Source organism: Anabrus simplex, chromosome 1 (genome assembly GCF_040414725.1).
Source record: "Anabrus simplex isolate iqAnaSimp1 chromosome 1, ASM4041472v1, whole genome shotgun sequence".
Classification (NCBI taxonomy): Eukaryota; Metazoa; Arthropoda; class Insecta; order Orthoptera; family Tettigoniidae; genus Anabrus; species Anabrus simplex.
In genome coordinates this window covers 1,319,635,109-1,319,655,720 of record NC_090265.1, presented here as the reverse complement: position 1 = coordinate 1,319,655,720, position 20,612 = coordinate 1,319,635,109, and the positions used below count along the sequence as shown (strand labels likewise).

At 42.5% G+C, this 20,612-nt stretch overlaps 1 protein-coding gene across 2 annotated transcripts in view; it reads left to right on the top strand.

Annotated features, from left to right (window-relative positions):
* Positions 1-20,612, top strand: part of LOC136858301 (fatty-acid amide hydrolase 2-B) — a 366,694-nt gene that overhangs the window by 185,116 nt on the left and 160,966 nt on the right. For both annotated transcript variants that reach the window (XM_067137740.2, XM_067137741.2), the window contains exon 3: positions 6,686-6,905. In XM_067137740.2, coding sequence (XP_066993841.2) covers positions 6,686-6,905 — 220 coding nt within the window. The remainder of the gene's footprint in view (positions 1-6,685; positions 6,906-20,612) is intronic.

Here is a 20,612-nt window from a genome sequence, read left to right as displayed (position 1 = left end):
CTACTCTATACAGCAGGGCCTCTCAGGGTGCATGCACTGTGAACGGTGCAAAAGACGACTTCGCTTGGTTGACCAGAGTGCAGACCCCCACTCCTCGATTTGGAGCAATAGCGCTGTCTCTCTCTTTCCCCATGCCTGTCTCCATCTTCCGCACTTGCTCCGTAGCGCTCCAAATCCGAGCTGAGTTGAGCCGAGTTGAGCCGAGCTTAGCCGAGTAGCCCAGAGACGAAGCGTTGGTCCGATGCACTGTGCACAGGAACTCTGCACCGCTGTTTACACGCGTGAGATTTTGGGCATTTGAGAGGCCCTGCTATACAGTATAACATAATTCACAAATAGCCTTATCTGAGATTCCAGTTCTTTACTCATATTGTTTATATAACGTATTAAGAAAACATAAACGTCTAATAACACTGACCTGCCGGACCTCTCTCTTAATCATTACAGGATCAGATAACACTTCAACTTCTAGACATGATATAGGCTTTTGGGATTGTGCAGTGTCAAGAAAATAAGGTGAAATTCTTTACATTTCGCAGAGAACTTTGCTCTGCGTCATCAGAAGAAAATTTTTATTGTCCTCGTCTGTCACCTTATTTTCTTGACACGGCATAAGCCCAAAAGCCTTTATCATGTCTATAAGTACGGGCCGTGAAAGTATCAATGGCAACTTCAACTTCTCTTATTTTCTGAATTATATTTTCTAGAAATTTAGCCACCCATTCACAATCACTCTTTTGTTCAGTCCAATAGCCCTCATTTTCGTTAGTTATCTCCCATGATCTACCCCATCAAAAGCGTTAGATACAGTAGGTCAATAGCGATACAGTACATTTGAACTCCTGAATCTGAAATATCTGCTATATCTTGCTGGAATCCTACAAGTTGAGCTTCACTGGAATAACCTCTCCTAAACCCGAACTGCTTTCTATCAAACCAGTTAGTGATTTCGCAAACGTGTCTAATGTACTCAGAAATAATCCTTCTGATTAGTGTTAATAGAGTAGGGTGGCCAGTTTAATTTCCTCTTTAAACAACAGTCACCACCATCACTACTTGGATCTCGTATTTAAGCACTCCTCAACGATGTACTTAACGTATAACTGTTCTACATCACTAGCGGAAATAAGAGTTTTACTATCAAATAGATATAACTTGATAAATACCTTACGTAGTCTTAAAATTAAAGAAAAAGATCATAAACAAACGTCTAAAGTAAATTGCATATTGTATTCTGTTAACCTGAAAGTCTTATCCAGGAAGTCAGCCTGGTCACCAGGAAAGGCTCGTAGTGGGCATTCTTGAACTTTACAACTATATCGGATTGTTGGTGTCTCAGCACCACAAGCACAACTGGTTGAACGTTTTAGTATACGTACTAACGTCGAGTATCATTATGTTTAAGTACTGTTCAGTGCTCATCGACTGTGCCAGGATTCGATTCGGGGGAGGGTAAGGGAAGGAGTCTTTCGTGGCTTCTACTATGGAAGTGTCAACAAGTACCAATTTTTAATGTTGCATTTCATTACGGTATTGTCTGGCTCCTTGGCTGAATGGTCAGCGTAGTGCTCTTCGGATTGGAGAGCCCCGGGTTCGATTTCCGACCTGGTCGGATATTTGAATTCCCTTGGCCCGGGGACTGGGTGTTTGTGCTGTCCCCAACATTCCTGCAACTCACACAACACACACAACACAATCCTCCACTACAGCAACACGCAGTACCCTATGCACGGCAAATGCCACCCACCCCCGTCGGAGGGTGTGCCTTACAAGGGCTGCACCAGGCTATAAATAGCACCACGCAATTATTATTATTATTATTATTATTTTATTATTTTATTATTATTTTGCGGTATTTACAACTGGTACTAGGCTGTGTAATTGTTATTTACATTTACGATGTGGCAGCTGTAGTGACAACTTAAATAAAGGGACGGTGACAAATCAATTAATTATTAAGATTGAATACGTTAGGAAGTCAAGTGAACAGTTGCTTGGCCAGCTCGATTCGAAACGGAAGTTACCATGTTGGAAGATTATTCGGGACAGGAAATGCAGTTGAACGTGGGCGTGTAGATTAATAACATGTTATTGAGCCTTTCTATTGCGTCAGACCAACCAGCACAGTTCTCATGCCATTCTGTGGTCTGACCCTGAATAGGAAATTAAACTCAGATCTCAGACAGGGAAGTTGAGCTGCATTAGTTGAAAAATGAAAACCTACAACCTGTTTTTCAGTCATTGACCGGGTCAAGGATGTAATGAATGAAACATATATAGGCTGTTATTGACGTCCGAAACGGGGGAGGAGCTTACGGTCAGTTGTTTCCAATATGGCGGCGAGATAGTGACGGGAAGTAAACATGACAGTGATCGGGCGTGCGTCTATAGGATTTATTAAGTATTCAAAATGTCTTTGGTGTCGTATACGCAACTGTTGAGAGTTGTCGGAGATTTCACGCGTCCATTGGTGGAAGGGGAAGAAATATTCAAGCGTAATTACTTGATATGTGTAGGTAAAAAGTTTGAAACCGAAGATGAAACTGGTGTTGTAGCGTTGTGTTTACAATCATCCCACATCGATTCAAAACCGCACAAAGTTAATGTTGTCTTGAACAAAGGGGTGAAAATGTGAAGTGCAACTGTACATGTAAAGCGGGTTTGAGAAATGTTACCGTTGACACGCTGATTCACCTTAACAGTTAAGCTACTGTAATTTTCCACTATTAGAGGTTATGGAGTAATTTCTTATTGATTTGGTCCATGCCAAAGCATTAGCCAGGTGACGGGGGAGTTACCTGTTTTGTAAACTGTAATCTTGGGGAAGAAAGAAAATAATAATTCTACTAAGTAAATGTTGTAAAGCAAATAAATCCTAGGCTTTATGCAGGCTTGTGTTGGAACAGCCCACATAAACTTAATGTTCTTCCATTTTTACCATCAGCACAAAATTTAGAACTTAGAACCGAAAATAATAAGTATAAAAATTATAACTACCTACAGAATATGCAGACCAAAGTTGGAAAATTATAATTTAAGAGTACTATAACCTCTACAGTCACAGCTGTTTGGGGTTGAAGAATACTTGGTTTGTCCAATTCTACCAAATAATTAGGTTATGGCTTCTAATTTAAGATGACCGGGCGAGTTGGCCGTGCGGTTAGGATCGTGAAGCTGTGAGCTCGCATCCGGGAGATAGTGGGTTCGAACCCCACTGTCGGCAGCCCTGAATGTGGTTTTCCGTGGTTTCCCATTTTCACACCAGGCAAATGCTGGGGCTGTACCTTAATTAAGGCCACGGCCGCTTCCTTCCCATTCCTAGACCTTTCCTTTCCCATCGTCGCCATAAGACCTATCTGTGGCGGTGTGACGTAAAACAAATAGCAAGAAAAGTTAATTTATTATTTTCTTTCATTGTTAGAAGTATGTTATAGGCATTTTTAATGCAGCGCTTAATTACTACCAGTTAAAATAAATAATAATAATCGTATGGCCTCAGCTACCGTTTGCAGACATTTCGATTTGACGCCATCTGGCTGTCTGCTCGTCAATTTCGACGTTCCGGTTTTCTCTGTCTGCCATCTAGCGGACCTAGAGTAAACCGGATCTCTCTTGGGCGTCTATGGCTGAGATTTAATTAATTTTGTCGGGTAAATACCAAATGTATCACCAGAGATCTTTTACATGCCGACATCGTACGACATGGAGTGTCGAATGGACTTTTTTCCGCCCTTCAAAAATCCGACTACCTCTGCCGGGTTTGAACCCGCTATCTTGGGATCCGGAGGCCGACACTCTACCACGGATCCACAGAGGCAGCTATTACTACCAGTTAAAGATATTACTCACATGTAGATAGTTAATTTACTGTCTGCTGTTACACATATGAAGAAGTTTACAAAGAGCGGATTACATTCTATGTGCGGCACAGAAGTATTAGGCTACAAGTTTATCAGTATTTTTGATGTAGCTAAATCTTTGTGAATACAAATTGGAGACAATAAGTATCAATGAGTACAATAAACAGTACCGACACCTACGCTGTGGAAAGAAGTCGTCTTCACAAGAATTCAGACTGCACACTGTCATATATCGCGTAACGCGTTTTCCAATTGACAGCGCGGAAACCTATCTTTCTCTCTGAACTTTTTGTACAGGAAAGTAGTGAACAGATTTCGCATCCGTTTTATACGATTTGCAACCGTATACAGAGCAGTACCTCCTCAAATTTGACAATTTTCTTTCTGTTTCCATCACGACGTCAATGCTTCGCCATGTAAATAAATCTCACCAGTCACTATGTTGCAGCTTCAACATTCTACCGCGTGGCTGCGCCATCCAACTTTTCTGACGTCAATTACAATGGGGTCGCCACTCCCAAGGTGATTTATTAATGAGTGATAAATGCTATGAAATGATAATGGAGAGTGTTGCTGGAATGTAAGATGACAGGGAAAACCGGAGTACCCGAAGAAAAACCTGCCCCGCCTCCGCTTCGTCCAGCACAAATCTCACTTGGAGTGGCCGGGATTTGAACCACGGTATCCAGCGGTGAGAGACCGACGCACTGCGATCTGAGCCACGGAGGCTTCTGCATTAGTTATCTACCTGATTTTAAGCTCTTTCCCTGTGGGCTGTGAGGACGTGTACATCCACGATATCATCCATCTGTCCTGAAAGACGACCAGAAGTCCAAGGGCAACCATGGGTCCTATAGCAGAGTTTGGCATTATTTCCTTTTACTTGGGTCGGACTCGTCATTTTCTATCTTCCTATCTGACATCCATTGGACAACTCTCGATTTCTTTCGACGCCGGCGGTGTTAGGCTTACGAAGCCTGTGGAGACTTAAATTTTCGGTCCCTCCGTCTCACTAAGTCTCGCAAATCTACGAGTTATATAGCCCGAATTAGAAAAGAATTGAGTTGATCAGCAGAGGTTGGACAGAAGAGGTGAAAAAGGAGAGCCAGAAATAATTAACTAGAAGTAATATCAGATTTAGATGCGGTCCTTTTGATCACTTGGTGATAAAAGAGATGTACAATTTAAGTTTAGTAGGTACATACGTCTTTCATTCGTGACCGAACTCAAATTGGTACATTAGTAGAGCTCATTTACTAAGTCAGTAACACCTTGTCCCTGAACTACCCATATATTTAATGCACTGTTATAGAGCTGGTAGGAACTTTCCGATGGTTTGACGCCACTAATGCGACTTTCACTATCTAAACGCGTAATTGAGTGGTCTTAATTTAAGGTTGCACATTACCCAAGCACAGTAGTTGTTTCCAGAGCAGCTGTGCTAACTACTGAGGAAAGCACAGCTGTCAAGTTTGGTCGGTCAACGAGGTTATTATATAATTCATGGACGTGATGAATAAGAACCACTCATCGTATCATTTTTCTTCTTTTTTTCTTCTTTGGGCTCACGACATATGCAGCATCACTGGTCATAAACCTGCGCTGGCATTACTTACTTTTTCTCGTACCTTCCTCCATTCCATCTTTCCCTTCGTTCACTATTGTTCCCTTCCGTCCGTTTTGGTATAAGGTTTGCAAGAATCTTTTTTGTGAGGGACAAACCAAGGAGATTACCAACCCTACTCAATAGTCTCTACGAGATTGAGCAGTCTGTCACCAGAACACAAAACTTCCAACTTGTGGAATGGTGGTGGTGGTGATTATTGTTTTAAGAGGAAGTACAACTAGGCAACCATAGCGCCTTGATTAAATAAAAACTTGTATCCACCCGACCCAAAGTGTCATACTCCAGAACACTGCTCTTGAGGCGGTAGAGGTGGGATCCCTCGCTGAGTTCGAGGGAAAACCAACCCTCGAGGGCGAACGGATTAAGAAAGAAAGAAAGAAAGAAAGAAAGAAAGAAAGAAAGAAAGAAAGAAAGAAAGAAAGAAAGAAAGTGAATAATGGATATTTTAACTACAATGTGCATATGTTGTGATCTTTGTAATCTATTTATGTGAATTATAGGAGTTCCTCCCGGTCTAGAAAGCCAAAAATAACGGCCGAGAGGATTCGTCGTGCCGACCATACAACATATCGTAATCTGCAGGCCTTCGGGCTGAGCAGCGATCGCTTAGTAGGGCATGGCCCTTCGGGGCTGTTGCACAATCGGGTTTGTATATACAGTTCCTGTGCATTGTGCACTATGAATCTGAAACTTTCAATTCAGAAGTTGTTGATAATGAAATAGCGATCCCGATCTCGAAAGCTAAGAATAACGGCCGTGAAATATCGTGGCACTGAATGTTGTTATATCGGGAATTACCATCCTACAATGCACCTATTGTGCACTCTGATGTCTATATATACGAATCTTAGTTGCGGGCCTCGTGGTGTAGGGGTAGAGTGCCTGCCTCTTTTCCGGAGGCCCCGGTTTCGATTCCCGGCCAGGTCAGGGATTGTTACGTGGGCCTGAGGGCTGGTTCGAGGTCCACTCGGCCTACGTGATTACAATCTGACAGTGAGATAGCGCCCCCGGTCTAACAAAGCCAAGAATAACGGCCGAGAGGAATCGTCGTGCTGACCACACGACATATCGTAATCTGCAGGCTTTCGGGCTGAACAGCGGTCGCTTGGTAGGCCAAGATACTTCGGGGCAATTACGCCATGTAGTTTAGTTTTTTTTTTTTAAGTCATTTTGTTAACTGTATGGTTTGTACTTTCAGGTGAGCAGCGAGGATGTGGTACGCGCTTTCATCAGCAGGATCAAAGAAGTAAACCCTCTGCTGAACGCTGTGGTAGAGGATCGCTTCTCAGCGGCACTGGAGGACGCTCGCGAGGTAGACAAGCTAGTTGCCTCAAAGCGAAAGACAGAGCAAGAGCTGGAAGAAGAAACTCCTTTCCTCGGCGTTCCCTTCACGGTCAAAGAGAGCTGTAAACTTCAAGGTGAGTCTGTGTTGTTGTTCGTGTTGTCTGTGCTATTTGTGAAACACAGGGAAATAATTCAAATACTTCTCCAGGCTATACAGAGGAGCAAGGACTTCGCATGAATCAATTCTTATAACACACAAAACTTAACCCTTTTATGCACGGGATTGATGCTTGTGATGATAAAACACATGGCTTTTCTGATTCTTAGTGGCATAATGCAGTATAGTTGTAAGTTTAATGTTTATTTTAGAGTCATCATCATCATTATTAGGTCAGAAGACCAACATTCTTTCTGACAAGGGAGTTAGCGCAAGTTGTGATCGCAATTGCAAGAAAGTTTTGGTTTGCAAGTAAGAGTTTTACACGTACATTACAAAAAATATGGGAACTATAATTGCCATTGATAATTACACTGCACTTTACAATCATGAGCATTTTCAGTCACCGAGTTCAAAAAATGGGTTGCTGGAAAAGAAAAATGAAATGGCGTATGGCTTTTAGTGCCGGGAGTGTCCGACGACATATTCGGCTCGCCAGATGCAGGTCTTTTGATTTGACTTTGACTCCCGTAGGCGACCTGTGCGTCGTGATGAAGATGAAATGATGATGAAGACGACACATACACGCAGCCCTCGTGCCTGCGAAATTAACCAATGATGGTTAAAATTCCCGACGCTACCGGGAATCGAACCCGGGACCCCTGTGGCCAAAGGCCATTTAGCCATGGAGCCGGACGGGTTGCTGGAAGCTCTTGGATAAAGACAAATAGCTTAATATGATAATAGTGGAAACTCCTGCGAGAAACTGGCGACACTACTTCTGCATGCTATCTAGCGGTTCGAAGAGATAAGTACACTTGCTATTACAGTCAACTGTGTATGTTAGAAGTGTCACATTTGTATTTCCGATAGGTTTGTGCTTGATATGTATCATTATTTTGGAAATGGCTGGAAGAGGAGTTATTTGTGCTATGCACGGGTGTTTTATTTACAAAAGATAAAGTGACCGCAAGTCACTTGACAGATTATTAGAGCAATGTACTGTGAATATACCTGTTAATGTTTAAGTGCCTATATTTTTTTCTGTTCACATGAACGTATTTTCTGTAAAACATTGTTTAAACCTATGCATTTAATCGATTTTCAGATGTACTGCATGGGTTGTGAAGATCATAAGCGCAGATTTAGAGTTTTTTTTACAATTGGCTTAACATTAGATAGGTCTTATGGCGACGATGGGACACTGGGGCAGGAAAGCGCTAGGAGTGAGGAGGGAGCGGCCGTGGCCTTAATTAAGGTACAGTCCCAGCATTTGTCTGGTGTGAAAATAGGAAACCACGGAAAACCATCCTCAGAGCTGCCAAAATATCAGGAGCATTTGAAAATAGTTTTTGTTGAAAAGCACACATGAGGTTAGAAGCAAATTAACTGATAGGTTTTTATCAATGAATGAATGTAGTGAAGGTATACGTAACAGCTGTATAAAATCACCGACTGACCAGCATTTCAAAGTCCTTATTAAGGCGCATGTGAATAGAACCAATGATTCAAAAGAGAAAAATCTTGCCAATAAAAATATCAAACTGAAAAAGGTATTGCATGTGCGATTTGCTCTTGGAGATGTAGTCATAACATGACGATCGAATGTTTTAATTTAATAATACAGTACATTTGTTTTATTCTTATCGCTGGTTCTTTCAGATCAACATTCACCTTCTTCCGTCCCTATATTATGTTACAAGAACAACGCAACCGTCTTAAATCTGTATTTCGTTGGGTTTTCGAAGTCGAATTATGTAGTGTTTTAATAGCTCGTTGTGTTAGTGTTCTCCTCGAGCCGCTAGATGGCAGCACAACGCGCTGTCGCTGCTACTCTGCGTGGTAAGTGAGGAGAGTTTCCACTATTATCATATTTCGCTATTTGCTAAAGATTACCAGGATGAACATGTCCACATAGTATAAAGTGTCGGAAACATGAATGCCTGCATTAAGCAGTCTTCCGAGTCACGCTGCTTTTGAACATCAAAACTACGTTCGGGCGGTGTTTTAAACCTCTCTGGTCTGAAGTGATCATATCCGGGAGTACCGAACAAAGTCTGCGAAGATTGGAGAACAGAACTCAGTTTACTTCTCAGAAATTTTCGTCAGCTGCACGGCAGGAATGGGTAGCCGGGCGGGAAATACTACGTAAAAAATGAATATGGTAAAATTTCAATTCCCCTCAGGGCATTAACAATAATATTGGACTGAAAAATTGAACTAGTTTAGTGTTATCACGAAGAAGACATAACAGGGTATTTTGAACTTTTAGAAGTCTACTGCTCGTTCATAACCACTTGGTTGCTGTGGAGTGCCAGGGGGGTTTGTTGCGTCCAACGGAATCGAGTGCTCGCATGCGATTCCACGCTAATCCAGGCACCGCTCGCGCACGACACTACGAGATAAGCTCAACATTTAAACTCCGATGTACTCGTGCAATTATGCTGACAATAATGATTTTTCATTTAAATGATTTACAGTATTTACATTTTAATTTGGAACACACAATGACTCAAATATGTATTAATATTGCGTAAAGCGAGAGAGCTGGCCGTGCGGTTAGGAGCGTGCAGCTGAGAACTTGCATTCGGGAGATAGTGGGTTCGAACCCCACTGTCGGCACCCCTGATGATGGTTTTCCGTGGTTTCTCATTTTCATACTAGGCAAATTCTGGGGCAGTACCTTAATCGAGGCCACGGTCACTTCCTTCCCGCTCCTATCCCTTTCCTATCCCATAGTCGCCATAAGACCTATCTGTGCCGGTGCGATTTAAGCCAAATCGTAATTATATTTTGGAGACGTACGTGCCGAATATTTTTCGACTAGCTTTAGCCTGCCAAGGTCCGGGCAGTCTCTTTTTCAGGGGGTGAGAAATCGTCCCCGAAGGCGGAAGAACTGATTACTTCGCAGTCAAAGGCATGGGAATAAGGAAGGCAACGAGAAACCACCTGATGATTTTCCTAAGAAAGCTATTATATATTAATGATGACGAATAATGTAAGTGTTACGTCCAGCAACCCGGCTGATGTACGGCGCTGCTTCGCGTCCAGGTTTGTGAAATTAGTTACTGGGCATGGTAGTGTAGATCTCTCGGCAACCCGTGCGAAATCTGCTGCCAGAGACTTAAAAAAAAGTAAAATACAGTAGTTGCTCTCCAGATTCGAGCCAGAATACATATTGCCACAAGGAACTTTAGAGACCGTCTTCTAACGGAAAAACTTATCTGTTTTACGAAATGGGCTCAGTAGATGTAATATTTCCACAGCAGGCCTTTCTAAAACTCATTGGAAGGAAAGCGATCACATGACGATAAGCGACGCCGTCGTCTACGTCTGCAGTACTGTGGAATTAGCAGTGTTGAAGGCGTGGCTATGATTATACTTATTAGTTCGTCCTGGAGTACTAAGCTACCAGCGTGCAGTTGTCGTCGCTGCGCATCACAGCCAAAATCTGCAACTTAAATATATTACCACGGATGCCGAGAATGAGGTAATGGTGAACTTTTATGCGTCCCTTGAATCTGCCGTCTCCCGTGTCCCTATCAGGACGTTTTCATAGTAATGGTTGATTTCAATGCCAAGAGTGGAGACACGACTGCGTATGAGCACATTCGCTCTGTAGCAGGTCACTGCAGCTTTGGCATACGTATTAAAGAGGGGAACGCCTCATTCAATTCTGTACTGGCAATTGTTTTACAATAGGGAACACATTCTCCCATCCGAGATGGGTGGACAGCTCCGAACATGATTTACAAAAATCAGGTAGATTATATTCTAGTCCGGACACGTTGGCGCACCTCGCCGAGAAGAGCTAAGTCGCTATTAGGCGCGATTTGTGGCTTCGATCACCAATTATTAATGGCCACATCTTGCATCAAGCTTAAGGCGCTGATAAGAGCAATGGCTGTAAAGTGAGCAATCCACAACTAGGCAACAATCCTCTATATAACACTAATCAGAGAGTGAAAATGGAAGGGATCCCACACTTCGAAAAACGAAGCTATTGGCCAAAGAAAGGCAAGAGCGACGAATGGCATGAAATAAGACTCCCTAAGCTTCGAATGCTCTAATACCATCAGAGTCGGAAAAGAGCAACAGTTGACTAAGGGAGGTGACATATGATAGATGAAAGTGAGGAAGCTGTCACAAGTAAGTGGAAGCAATGCCAGGACACAGCTGAGGCCCCGTGGTCACCAACCCACGCTCCCAAGTTCAGAGCCCCCGCGGGCCCATTTAGTCACCTATTACGATAGGCAACGAATGCCGTTGGTGTTATTCTACCGCCCCCACCCACAGGGGGATATGATGAGAAGCCCCATTGTGTGTTGTGTGGTGACCTTTTATCAAACGAGTGTATGAAACCATCGAAATTCAAACGACATATCCAAACCATGCATGGCATTGCAGCTGACAAACCAATCGACTACTGTAGTTTCGCAAAAAAACTCACTGAACTTCTTGAAACGAAGAAAGTACTCGTAGACAGTGTTACGGGAGGCTAGGAAAATGAAGTTTTAGCATTATACCAAGTTTCCCTATTAACTGCTAAACGTGGCCGACCACGCTAGTACTACCTACAGTAAAACTTGTAGTAAATTCTGTACTTGGTGAAAAGTATTCAAAACAGTTGGGTGCCATATCGTTGTCTGATAACACTGTCAAGCGAAGAATAGAACAAATGGCAGCAAATGTGCGAGATACTTTGTTAGAACGGGTGAAAACTGGCGAATGCTACGCGCTTAAGCTCGACGAATTCACTGATATTTGTAACAATGCAAACGTACTACCTTTCATACGATCCATTAGGGTTTGCTGTTTTGTTCAATCTTATCCACGCATGCGAATGCCGAATGTATCTTCTCACCGCTCACCACCCTCTAGGAGCCCGGTACCACCTAGGGGTGATGAGGTGAAAAACCTTATCCACCAGGGAGAGAGAAAAGGAGAGAGAGAAAAAAAGGACGGAGAGAGAGAGAGAGAGAGAGCGAGAGAGAGAGAGAGAGAGAGAGAGAGAGAGAGAGAGAGAGAGAGAGGGAGAGAGATAGAGACCCTGGTGAGAAGGTTGTTAGCGTGTCCGCCCCAAAATGGGAGTAATAGCGAAGACGAGGAAGAAGATGGGCACAAGAAGAAAAACACCGAAGTTCAAGCACAATTTAAAAACAAGAAATCATAGAAATAACTTACCGGAAGCAGCGAGGAAGACAACTAAAGGCCGTGGAAATTAATGCACAAGAAAATCAATGGCAGTGCTCCACCGAACGTGGCGAATGAAAACCAGCATTTACATGAAGTAAAAAAAAATTTAATGGAAGGGCAAAGGTAGGTAACAAACCAAGTTATTAAGATGATAAAGCCTAAGTTTATTTTTAAAACGTAATGGCAAAATGTAAATAAAATCAACATAAGGTTGAAAAATGGAAAAGGAAATTAACAATAAGTAAAATAAATTAGAATATACCCAGGTGGGGTTTTAAAGAAAATTAATTCATTACTAAATAACAATTAATGAAAAATAAATACTCTTTAACAGATAATAAATAGAGAACTTAATGAAAACAACAAGAAAGAAAGGGTGACCTCCGTACCAAATAAAATGTGATCAGAAAACAACGGGAAACAAAATGACTTTCTTACATAAATGTTACCTTTAAATAAATGTGATCGATCACGGATAGTTAAATAAATTTAAAAATATTAAGTTAACAATTATTCAATAAAATGGATCTTCAACGCGGTCGCTTCTCATAATTACCAAATTTGAAATCGTTCAGTTACCACCAAGGACAGTTTCCAAGACAAACAGAATTTTACGTTAAAAAACCTCCTCACGCGGGGCAAGGAAATGGTAACACAACATTAAAAGGAGGAGAAAATAAACAAATTAGTTTAAACAGTAACCGATACACTCGGCCCCGAAGAAGAAAATCCAAGATCCACACAGGCACAACACGCCAGACAACAATTCACCCGACAACAATCCACACACGAACCGTCGCCAAGGTAACCACCAAAAAACAAGCAAGGCCTCCTAATACACGGAGGAAAAACAGGCCAGAGAAAGTGATAAAATTCACCCAAACCCCAGAAGGGGGGGGGGAGAAGAAAACATACCAAACGAATTAGAAAACAAAACACAGGAAGGCAAACAGAAAGCCGAAAGAGGTAAGGTTCGGTACCTTGGAGACTGTACCTTGGTTTACAAAGAAAGTTACAATTTAAAATGCCAAAGTAGATCAGTAAAATTTTAAATTAATAATTCCAATTTAGTTCATGGTGAACCTTCCACATTACTGTGATTAGTTGCCGAAACAGTTTTCCAGATTTTCGATACCACACACGCAAATAGGAATAAATTTAACGGCGAAGTCCAAATATTTATTATTATTATTATTATTATTATTTTTCCAGAAATCTTCGAAAATATCAAAATCCTCTTCAGGACGACGTTTAAAGTGTGTCAAACACTGGTACGTACCTTAGGTGATGAAGAAATGAGAAGAATTTTTAACCTGACATTGTTGACGAAGAAATACAGTCAAGCCACCGGGATCCAGACCTCGTTGTGAAGTATCCAGACGAAAATAAATCCAAAAAACGCTCAGAAGAAAAGGCAGGAGGTCTTCAACTAGTTTACCTGGGGAAAATCCCCGTTAACATTCAATTTACGGTGGTTTCTTGGTACTCCAACACTCCATGACGCCGGACACAAATACACACCAGCTCAACATGGCTGCCTCAAGCGAACTGAGTGTCGCGTCGGCCAGCTGGAAGCAGGCCAGTTTTGCCTGGTAGTCGACCGGCGGGCGCATGCGCAGTAATGCGCAACCAATCACAAGACCAGACAATGGCCCGCTGACTACAGTAACTTTAAAAAAAGGTATACTGGCGTAAGCCGTTTGACACAAATTATTCTAGGCCGCAGGGCCAGTTCAAAATGGTTATAATGGGGAGGCTCACATTATTTAATATTGTCTCAGCCCTCCCGCCCCGAATCGACGACAAAATCACATGCATATGCCATCAATGATGTGGTGGTCACACATATACTAAATCTGGGCGAAGTTGTCCAACAGAAAACGACCACCAAGATTAACTAATTTTAGTTAGGAGTTCACATGACCAGGTTAATAGTCCAAGACACAGTTCCATATCACATAGTTTTTAGAAATAATTGGCGGGTGCGATCAACATCAGTGTCCAGAAACGTTAACCGAGCACTCGGAAAATCACCAGAGTAAAGTTTGTCATCAAATAGAGAGTACAATGACCAGAGTTCGCCAAATATTCAGTTTCACCCAATACACATTGTTTCAATGCATCACACTATGATACAGTTTATGACACATGACACAGTTCACCTTGAGGTTTGGCAACTCTCACACTAATCTCAAATATACTGACCAAAATTAATCCAAAACCACATGATTATAAGTCCACGCATTCAGGTTATTTTCTCAAGCACGGTGGTAAATTAATTTTTAATGCATGAATACCTTTACAAGTCTCCTTTGAAATTAAGGAAACGCATGATCTTGTGTTGCAAAGGGAGACTACAGGGGAAATGAAGCGCACCGGAAAGCCCGAATGGGGGCAAAACCACAAGAAGAGGGAGGAACAAAAAGCAAATCAGGAAATTAAAGTAGGTGAGTTTTCAGTTACAGGATCCACAGATCCGCCAATTAACTTTACATAGGCTAGTTACCAACAAACTAGCTGAAGCCCAGAGCTTTCCACTTGGTCCAATATAGTACCGAAGGAAGAGGAGGGCCCATTCAACAACAATTAAGAAATCAAAGGGAAACTACATAAAATATACCATGTTACTCTGCCACGAAGGACACTTAGCCATGACACGTGGAGAAACAATTAACAAGAACACATAGAAACATAGGGTACAATCCCACATAATACCAACTAGGACTAAGACAGATATCCCTAAGGATCAAGAACATAACGGAAGGGAAATCAGTAATATTACTCAAGCACAAATCACCCACAAGACAAATATATAAGTAAAGGTACAGGACCACTCCAAAGAATAGACGTCCTTGGAACATATGGTTTAGAATACCAGACGTTAAACTAAGAGGACACATGAATGACCTATCAAATTACACTTTTAGATATTGGAGTGACACACACACAACCACAGAGTGGCGAACTCGTCAACCGGTCCAAGGGTCAAGAACGAGGGGTTGAGCCAAAATACAAACCACACTGGGATCGGCAACTTATCCTAGTTCACCAACAAACACAGGTAAGGACTCAAGCATAGAAACCTAATTTTGAACAAACCACCGGAAAACCATCAGAGAGAAGGGACGCAGAACCTACACGAGTTACAGATAGGTAAGACAGGCAACAGTAGCCTCGATGGGCGATCAGGAGACTCCTATAGGTTACCAGATGGAAAAATCGCGATCAGTCAGTCATCCATAACGGCCACATCAAGGTACAACTACCAAAAATAAATGCGCGGGGCAACGTTGTACAGAATAGCAACCACAAACCTAATTCTGCGTGAGGAAGAACAAGTCGAAAATCCCAGAGCCAACAGATAACTAAGAATAGCCCACCCGAAGGTGTACTTCCTCGGAGTAGTGGATACCAAACCAAGAGCCAAATCTACCGCGACACAGAGGTAAATTAAAGGACAAATCACATCCCAACCAAGGTGTCTTGACAGCCAAACAACGTAATCCAAAACACGATTACCTAAATAATAACAAGGTAGCAGCACGGGTAATTCATAGAGAGATAAAGGATAGCTATCCTCAACGCGTGCTCACAGACTACAACCCAACAGCACAATACCAAGCAGAAATTACAACAGCAAACCAGGTACCGATTAAGGACTAGTCCATCCCACAGAAGCGCCAAAGGAGAAATATCCTCAGGAAGGAAGTCCGACAGTACCACCGAAAACCCACACGCCAAACGGTAGATAAGGAAAATTACACTATGTTACTAACGGTCCACCATTCAAAAGGATCCAAACAACTCACAACAACATTACCAAGTTACAACACAGGAGATACCACCATAATGCAGGCAGGAGTGCACCAACCGAACGCCCACAGAAAAAATCGGAGACAGATTTTCTACATAACCCCAAAACGACCCCCAAAATCAAAAGGTTAGGAAGATAAATTCAGCCCAAAAACCCATTACAGGAAAAATGATATAGAGGGTTCACGCACAGAAAACCACTTTTAGAACAGCCGCGAAGAGTGCCCAAAAGGAGGAGTCAGATCTCTCAATCATGGATGAATATAACCATCAGTATCCGGAAAAGAAACACCTTTAAGACACGCGGTTCATGCAGAAGGCAAGCAGGGAACTTTTCTGATACCAATAGATCGAAACACACCACAATCAGAAATCGTACAATACTAAAATGGCACAAATAGCAACCCAATCATGACTAAGCACCACACATCATCAGACACACGCACACAATGAAAGGATGACAAAATGGTAAACACTCAGGCACCAGACACACTCCCTTACATTCCATCCCAGGCACACCATAGCTCAGCAATGATTAAGTCACAAGATGATCGAAGGGTTCAGCGGAAGGAATCCGATGCGGAGCCACAGAAGAATCAAATCTTTGAAATTACATAAGCCTAGAGAAAACAGAGGGACAACAAAGCACAATTTAAGTTAGATGTCATCAGATTTCCCCAATGGAACTTCGTTAGCGCACTACATAAGCATAAGGTTAGATAACGAGGATATCAATTCCAAGGTATTAATTAATACCACCATCACAAGACAATTAATGAAAGACAATTTCTAACTACAAGGATCCACACCAAGAAACAGTAACATACAAGGAGTACTAGATTGGAGTCACCAACACGAGGAACAGAAAGGACCAGATTGACTCGCTCGCCACCCCACAGTATGTGTGCTAAATTCACTAACGATACAGGTCAGTTACCAAAGGTGCATCCATCCAGCGGAAGATGCGGTACGATTTGCCAGATCAACCGGGTTTAATTTGGGAAACATGAACGCGCCTAATACGTTTTGCTACAGGGTCACTTACCAAAATTGAAACGGGAGACAAGAACTCCAATACCGTGCACGGGCCTTGGTACCTAGGGGCAAGTTTTGCCGAAAACTTATTCACAGCCTTACTCATTGGGTAGCACTTAACATACACGAGATCACCAACATTGAATTTTGACGGTTTCCTACCTTTATTGTACTGCCTTTTGACCTTTTCGTATGACACAGCTAGATTCCTTTTTGCTTCGTTCCAGATCTTTTGAACATCATTAGGCCTAGATAGGTCTGGGAGAAGATCCTCAATACATAGCAGGTTAGACATAGGGGAGTACGGAGTATAGCCAAACATTAAAGACATAGGCGTCTTACCATGGGACTCATGAGTAGCGGAATTGAAAGCATGTGCCAACCAATGCAGACAGGAATCCCATTTAGACTGGTTGTCATGATGATACGCTATCAACGCAGATTTTAAGTTCCGATTCAACCTCTCTGCATAAGAAGGATTTGGATAGTATGGAATAGTGGTGACATGCGAAATGCCCAACTCAAACAGATACCTCTTGAAGGAGTTACTGGTGAAAGAACTAGCGTTGTCAGATACTAAGAACTTAGGTGGGCCAAATGATGCAAAGATGGAATTTAGACAGGAGATAGAGGTACGTGAATTAGTGGACCTGGTGGGAAAGATCCAACAGAACCGGGAGAAGGCATCTATACAGACAAAAATATGGGTGTTTCCCAAGGAAGATCGGGGGAGGGGTCCTACGAAATCTATGAACAGTCGTTCCATGGGGCGCGAAGCTTGTGATGAAGACAATAATCCCACTCGGTTATTCAAATTAGGTTTGCTGATGGCGCAAGATTTACAAGATTTGACCATGTTCCTGATATCACTATCCATTTTCTTCCAAACAAAGAATTGCCTGATTTTCAAACGAGTTTTGAAATTTCCTAGATGACCGCCAAGGGGTGAACAGTGGTAATACTTGAAAATGACAGGTACCAGAACTTTAGGAACGACAATTTTGGAATTATGGTCCTTGCGACCCTTACAACAGAGAACACCCTTAGATAAGGAGTAAGGTTTCACTTCGATCCCGCTACTGATTGTATCAATGATCCTTTTCAGATCCGGATCAGTTTTTTGATGATCTCCAATTTCTTGATACAGCAATGGGGAGTCGGTGAGGATGGCACTAACTCCAACGGTATTGACAGCAAGCTCATCGACACATGGGTTGGCTTCCGCACAAGGATTACCTTCAAACATCCTGCTCAAGCCATCGGCAATGACGTTCTCAGACCCACGAATGTGGCGAACATTGAAATTATAGGATGAGATCCGTAATGCCCATCTAGTTACCCTACCGGTCCTTTTGGGTCGGTTCAACACCCAAGAAAGAGCCTGATTATCCGTTTCCAGATCGAAGTTGACGTGTTCAATGAAAGATCGAAATTTCTCCAGTGCAAACAGCACTGCTAGACACTCTAGTTCATAAATGGAGTACTTAGACTCCAGGTCATTGAGGACCCTAGATACGTAGGCCACCGGCCTACGCCCATCTTCATGTTCTTGTAACAGAACGCCAGCAATAGCACGCCCGGAGGCATCAGTTTGGACAATGAAACGTTTCTCGAAATCAGGAATAGCTAACAAAGGTGCATTAATCAGTGCGACCTTCAATGAATTGAAAGCTTCCTCCTGGGCTTTACCCCAAGTAAATTTTACATTCTTTTTCCTAAGGTCGTTCAACGGGGCAGCCACTTCAGCAAAGTTAGGGATGAATTTTCTAAAGAAATTGACCATACCAATGAATCGAGCAACGCCCTTGACATCTTTGGGAGGTGGAAAATCCCTAATGGCTTGAGTTCTGGAATGATCTATGGAAACGCCCTCAGAAGAAACTACATGTCCCAAGAAAGACATGCTGGGTCTGGCGAAAGCTACCTTTGATAACTTCACTGTAAGGCCGGCTTTCCTTAACCGTAGCAATACTTCCCTAACGTGCACCATATGTTCCTCGAAGGTCTTCGAATAAATTAATAAATCGTCCAGGTAATTAAAGACATAGCTGAACTTAATGTCAGAGAGAATGGAATTTAACAACCTCGACAACACAGCTGCTCCACAGCTGAGTCCGAACGGGAGTCTGAGGAACTCATACAAGTTCCAGTCGGTGATGAAGGCAGTGAGGGGAATTGATCTCTTCGATAAGGGCACTTGGTAATAAGCCTGGTTCAAATCCAGGACAGTGAAAAATTTCGCACCTGAGAACCATCCAAAACAAGTATGAAGGTCAGGTAGGGGAATAGATTGGAGTACAATCTTACTATTTAGGGCCCTATAATCAATCACAGCACGATAACCACCAGAAGGTTTGGGTACCAAGAACACAGGGGACGCATACGGGGAAGTTGAAGGTCTGATCACTCCGTCTCTCTCCATTTGATCAATGATTTTCTTTAATTCCAACATACGGGGTGGGGAAAGGCGATAAGGAGGGGATCGAACAGGCTGCAGGTCAGACAACTCAATGTCATACTCTAGTACGTCGGTCAAGCCTAACTTGCTAGTGAACACATCGGGAAATTCCCTGCAAAGATCACGAACTTGCTGTGCTTCGGCATCTCCTAAATGATTCAGGTCAAGCAGATCGATGTCACTAGACTCATCTGGCTCAGGGTAACCCGCACACAAAACTTGAGGCATTTTCAAGGGAACGTTAATCAATTCAAATTTCAGGTCAGGAGAAAATTTAAAAAAGAAATTTCGACACTGAGGATCCAAAACGACACCAGCCCAAGATAGAAAATTGGTACCCAGAATAATGTTACATGATAAATTGGATGTCACCAAGCACTTGACCTTCCAAGTGAAATTCCCAATCCTCAACTTGACCTTCACAGTCCCCAAAATATTTAAAAACTGACAATTAGCCGAAACACATCTTAAGTTAGTGGGTTTTATTTCCGGAAGTTTACACGAGGATTTCTTTTGACAATACCAGGCATAATTCATCAAGCATACTACGCTTCCAGTATCAAGGAGAGCATCTACGGGTTCATAGTTGACTTCGACAAATGTGCACGTGCCAGAGGAGGGGGCATGAGCAGAAATACTATTGCACCTTGGGGGACACATCGGTTTCTTACGAGATTCAGGGTTTACCAACTTAGAATTGGCAGACTTTGCCCTTTCCCTTTCTAGTCATTGAGTACCATTTCTGTCTACCAAGGGGCAATTTCTTTTAACATGCTGTCTAGAGCCACAGGAATAGCAAGCGCCTGGACCACGTCTAACGTCAGGGCAGGAATTTCTTAGATGATTTCGGGACCCACAGTTGTAACATTTACGGGCATTCACAACTTTAGGTGTTGACGGAAGAACGGGACAATTGGTAGTAGTAGGGGGAGGGAAATTCACAGGTCTGGAGGCATCCCCATGTTTGACATCTTCAGCAAAGGAACAGGCCTCTTCCAATTCTTGAAAGGTAGTAGGGCAACGGGTTAAGGAAAGATAGGAGCGGTACGCAGGAGATATTCCTTTTAAAATTCTAGAGACCATTTCACATTCTGGCACAGAAATTCTAAAAACCTTGCAAAAGAATCGCAGATCCAGCACATAAGTTAGCAAGTTCTCATGCAGGAACTGGGTCCGAAAACA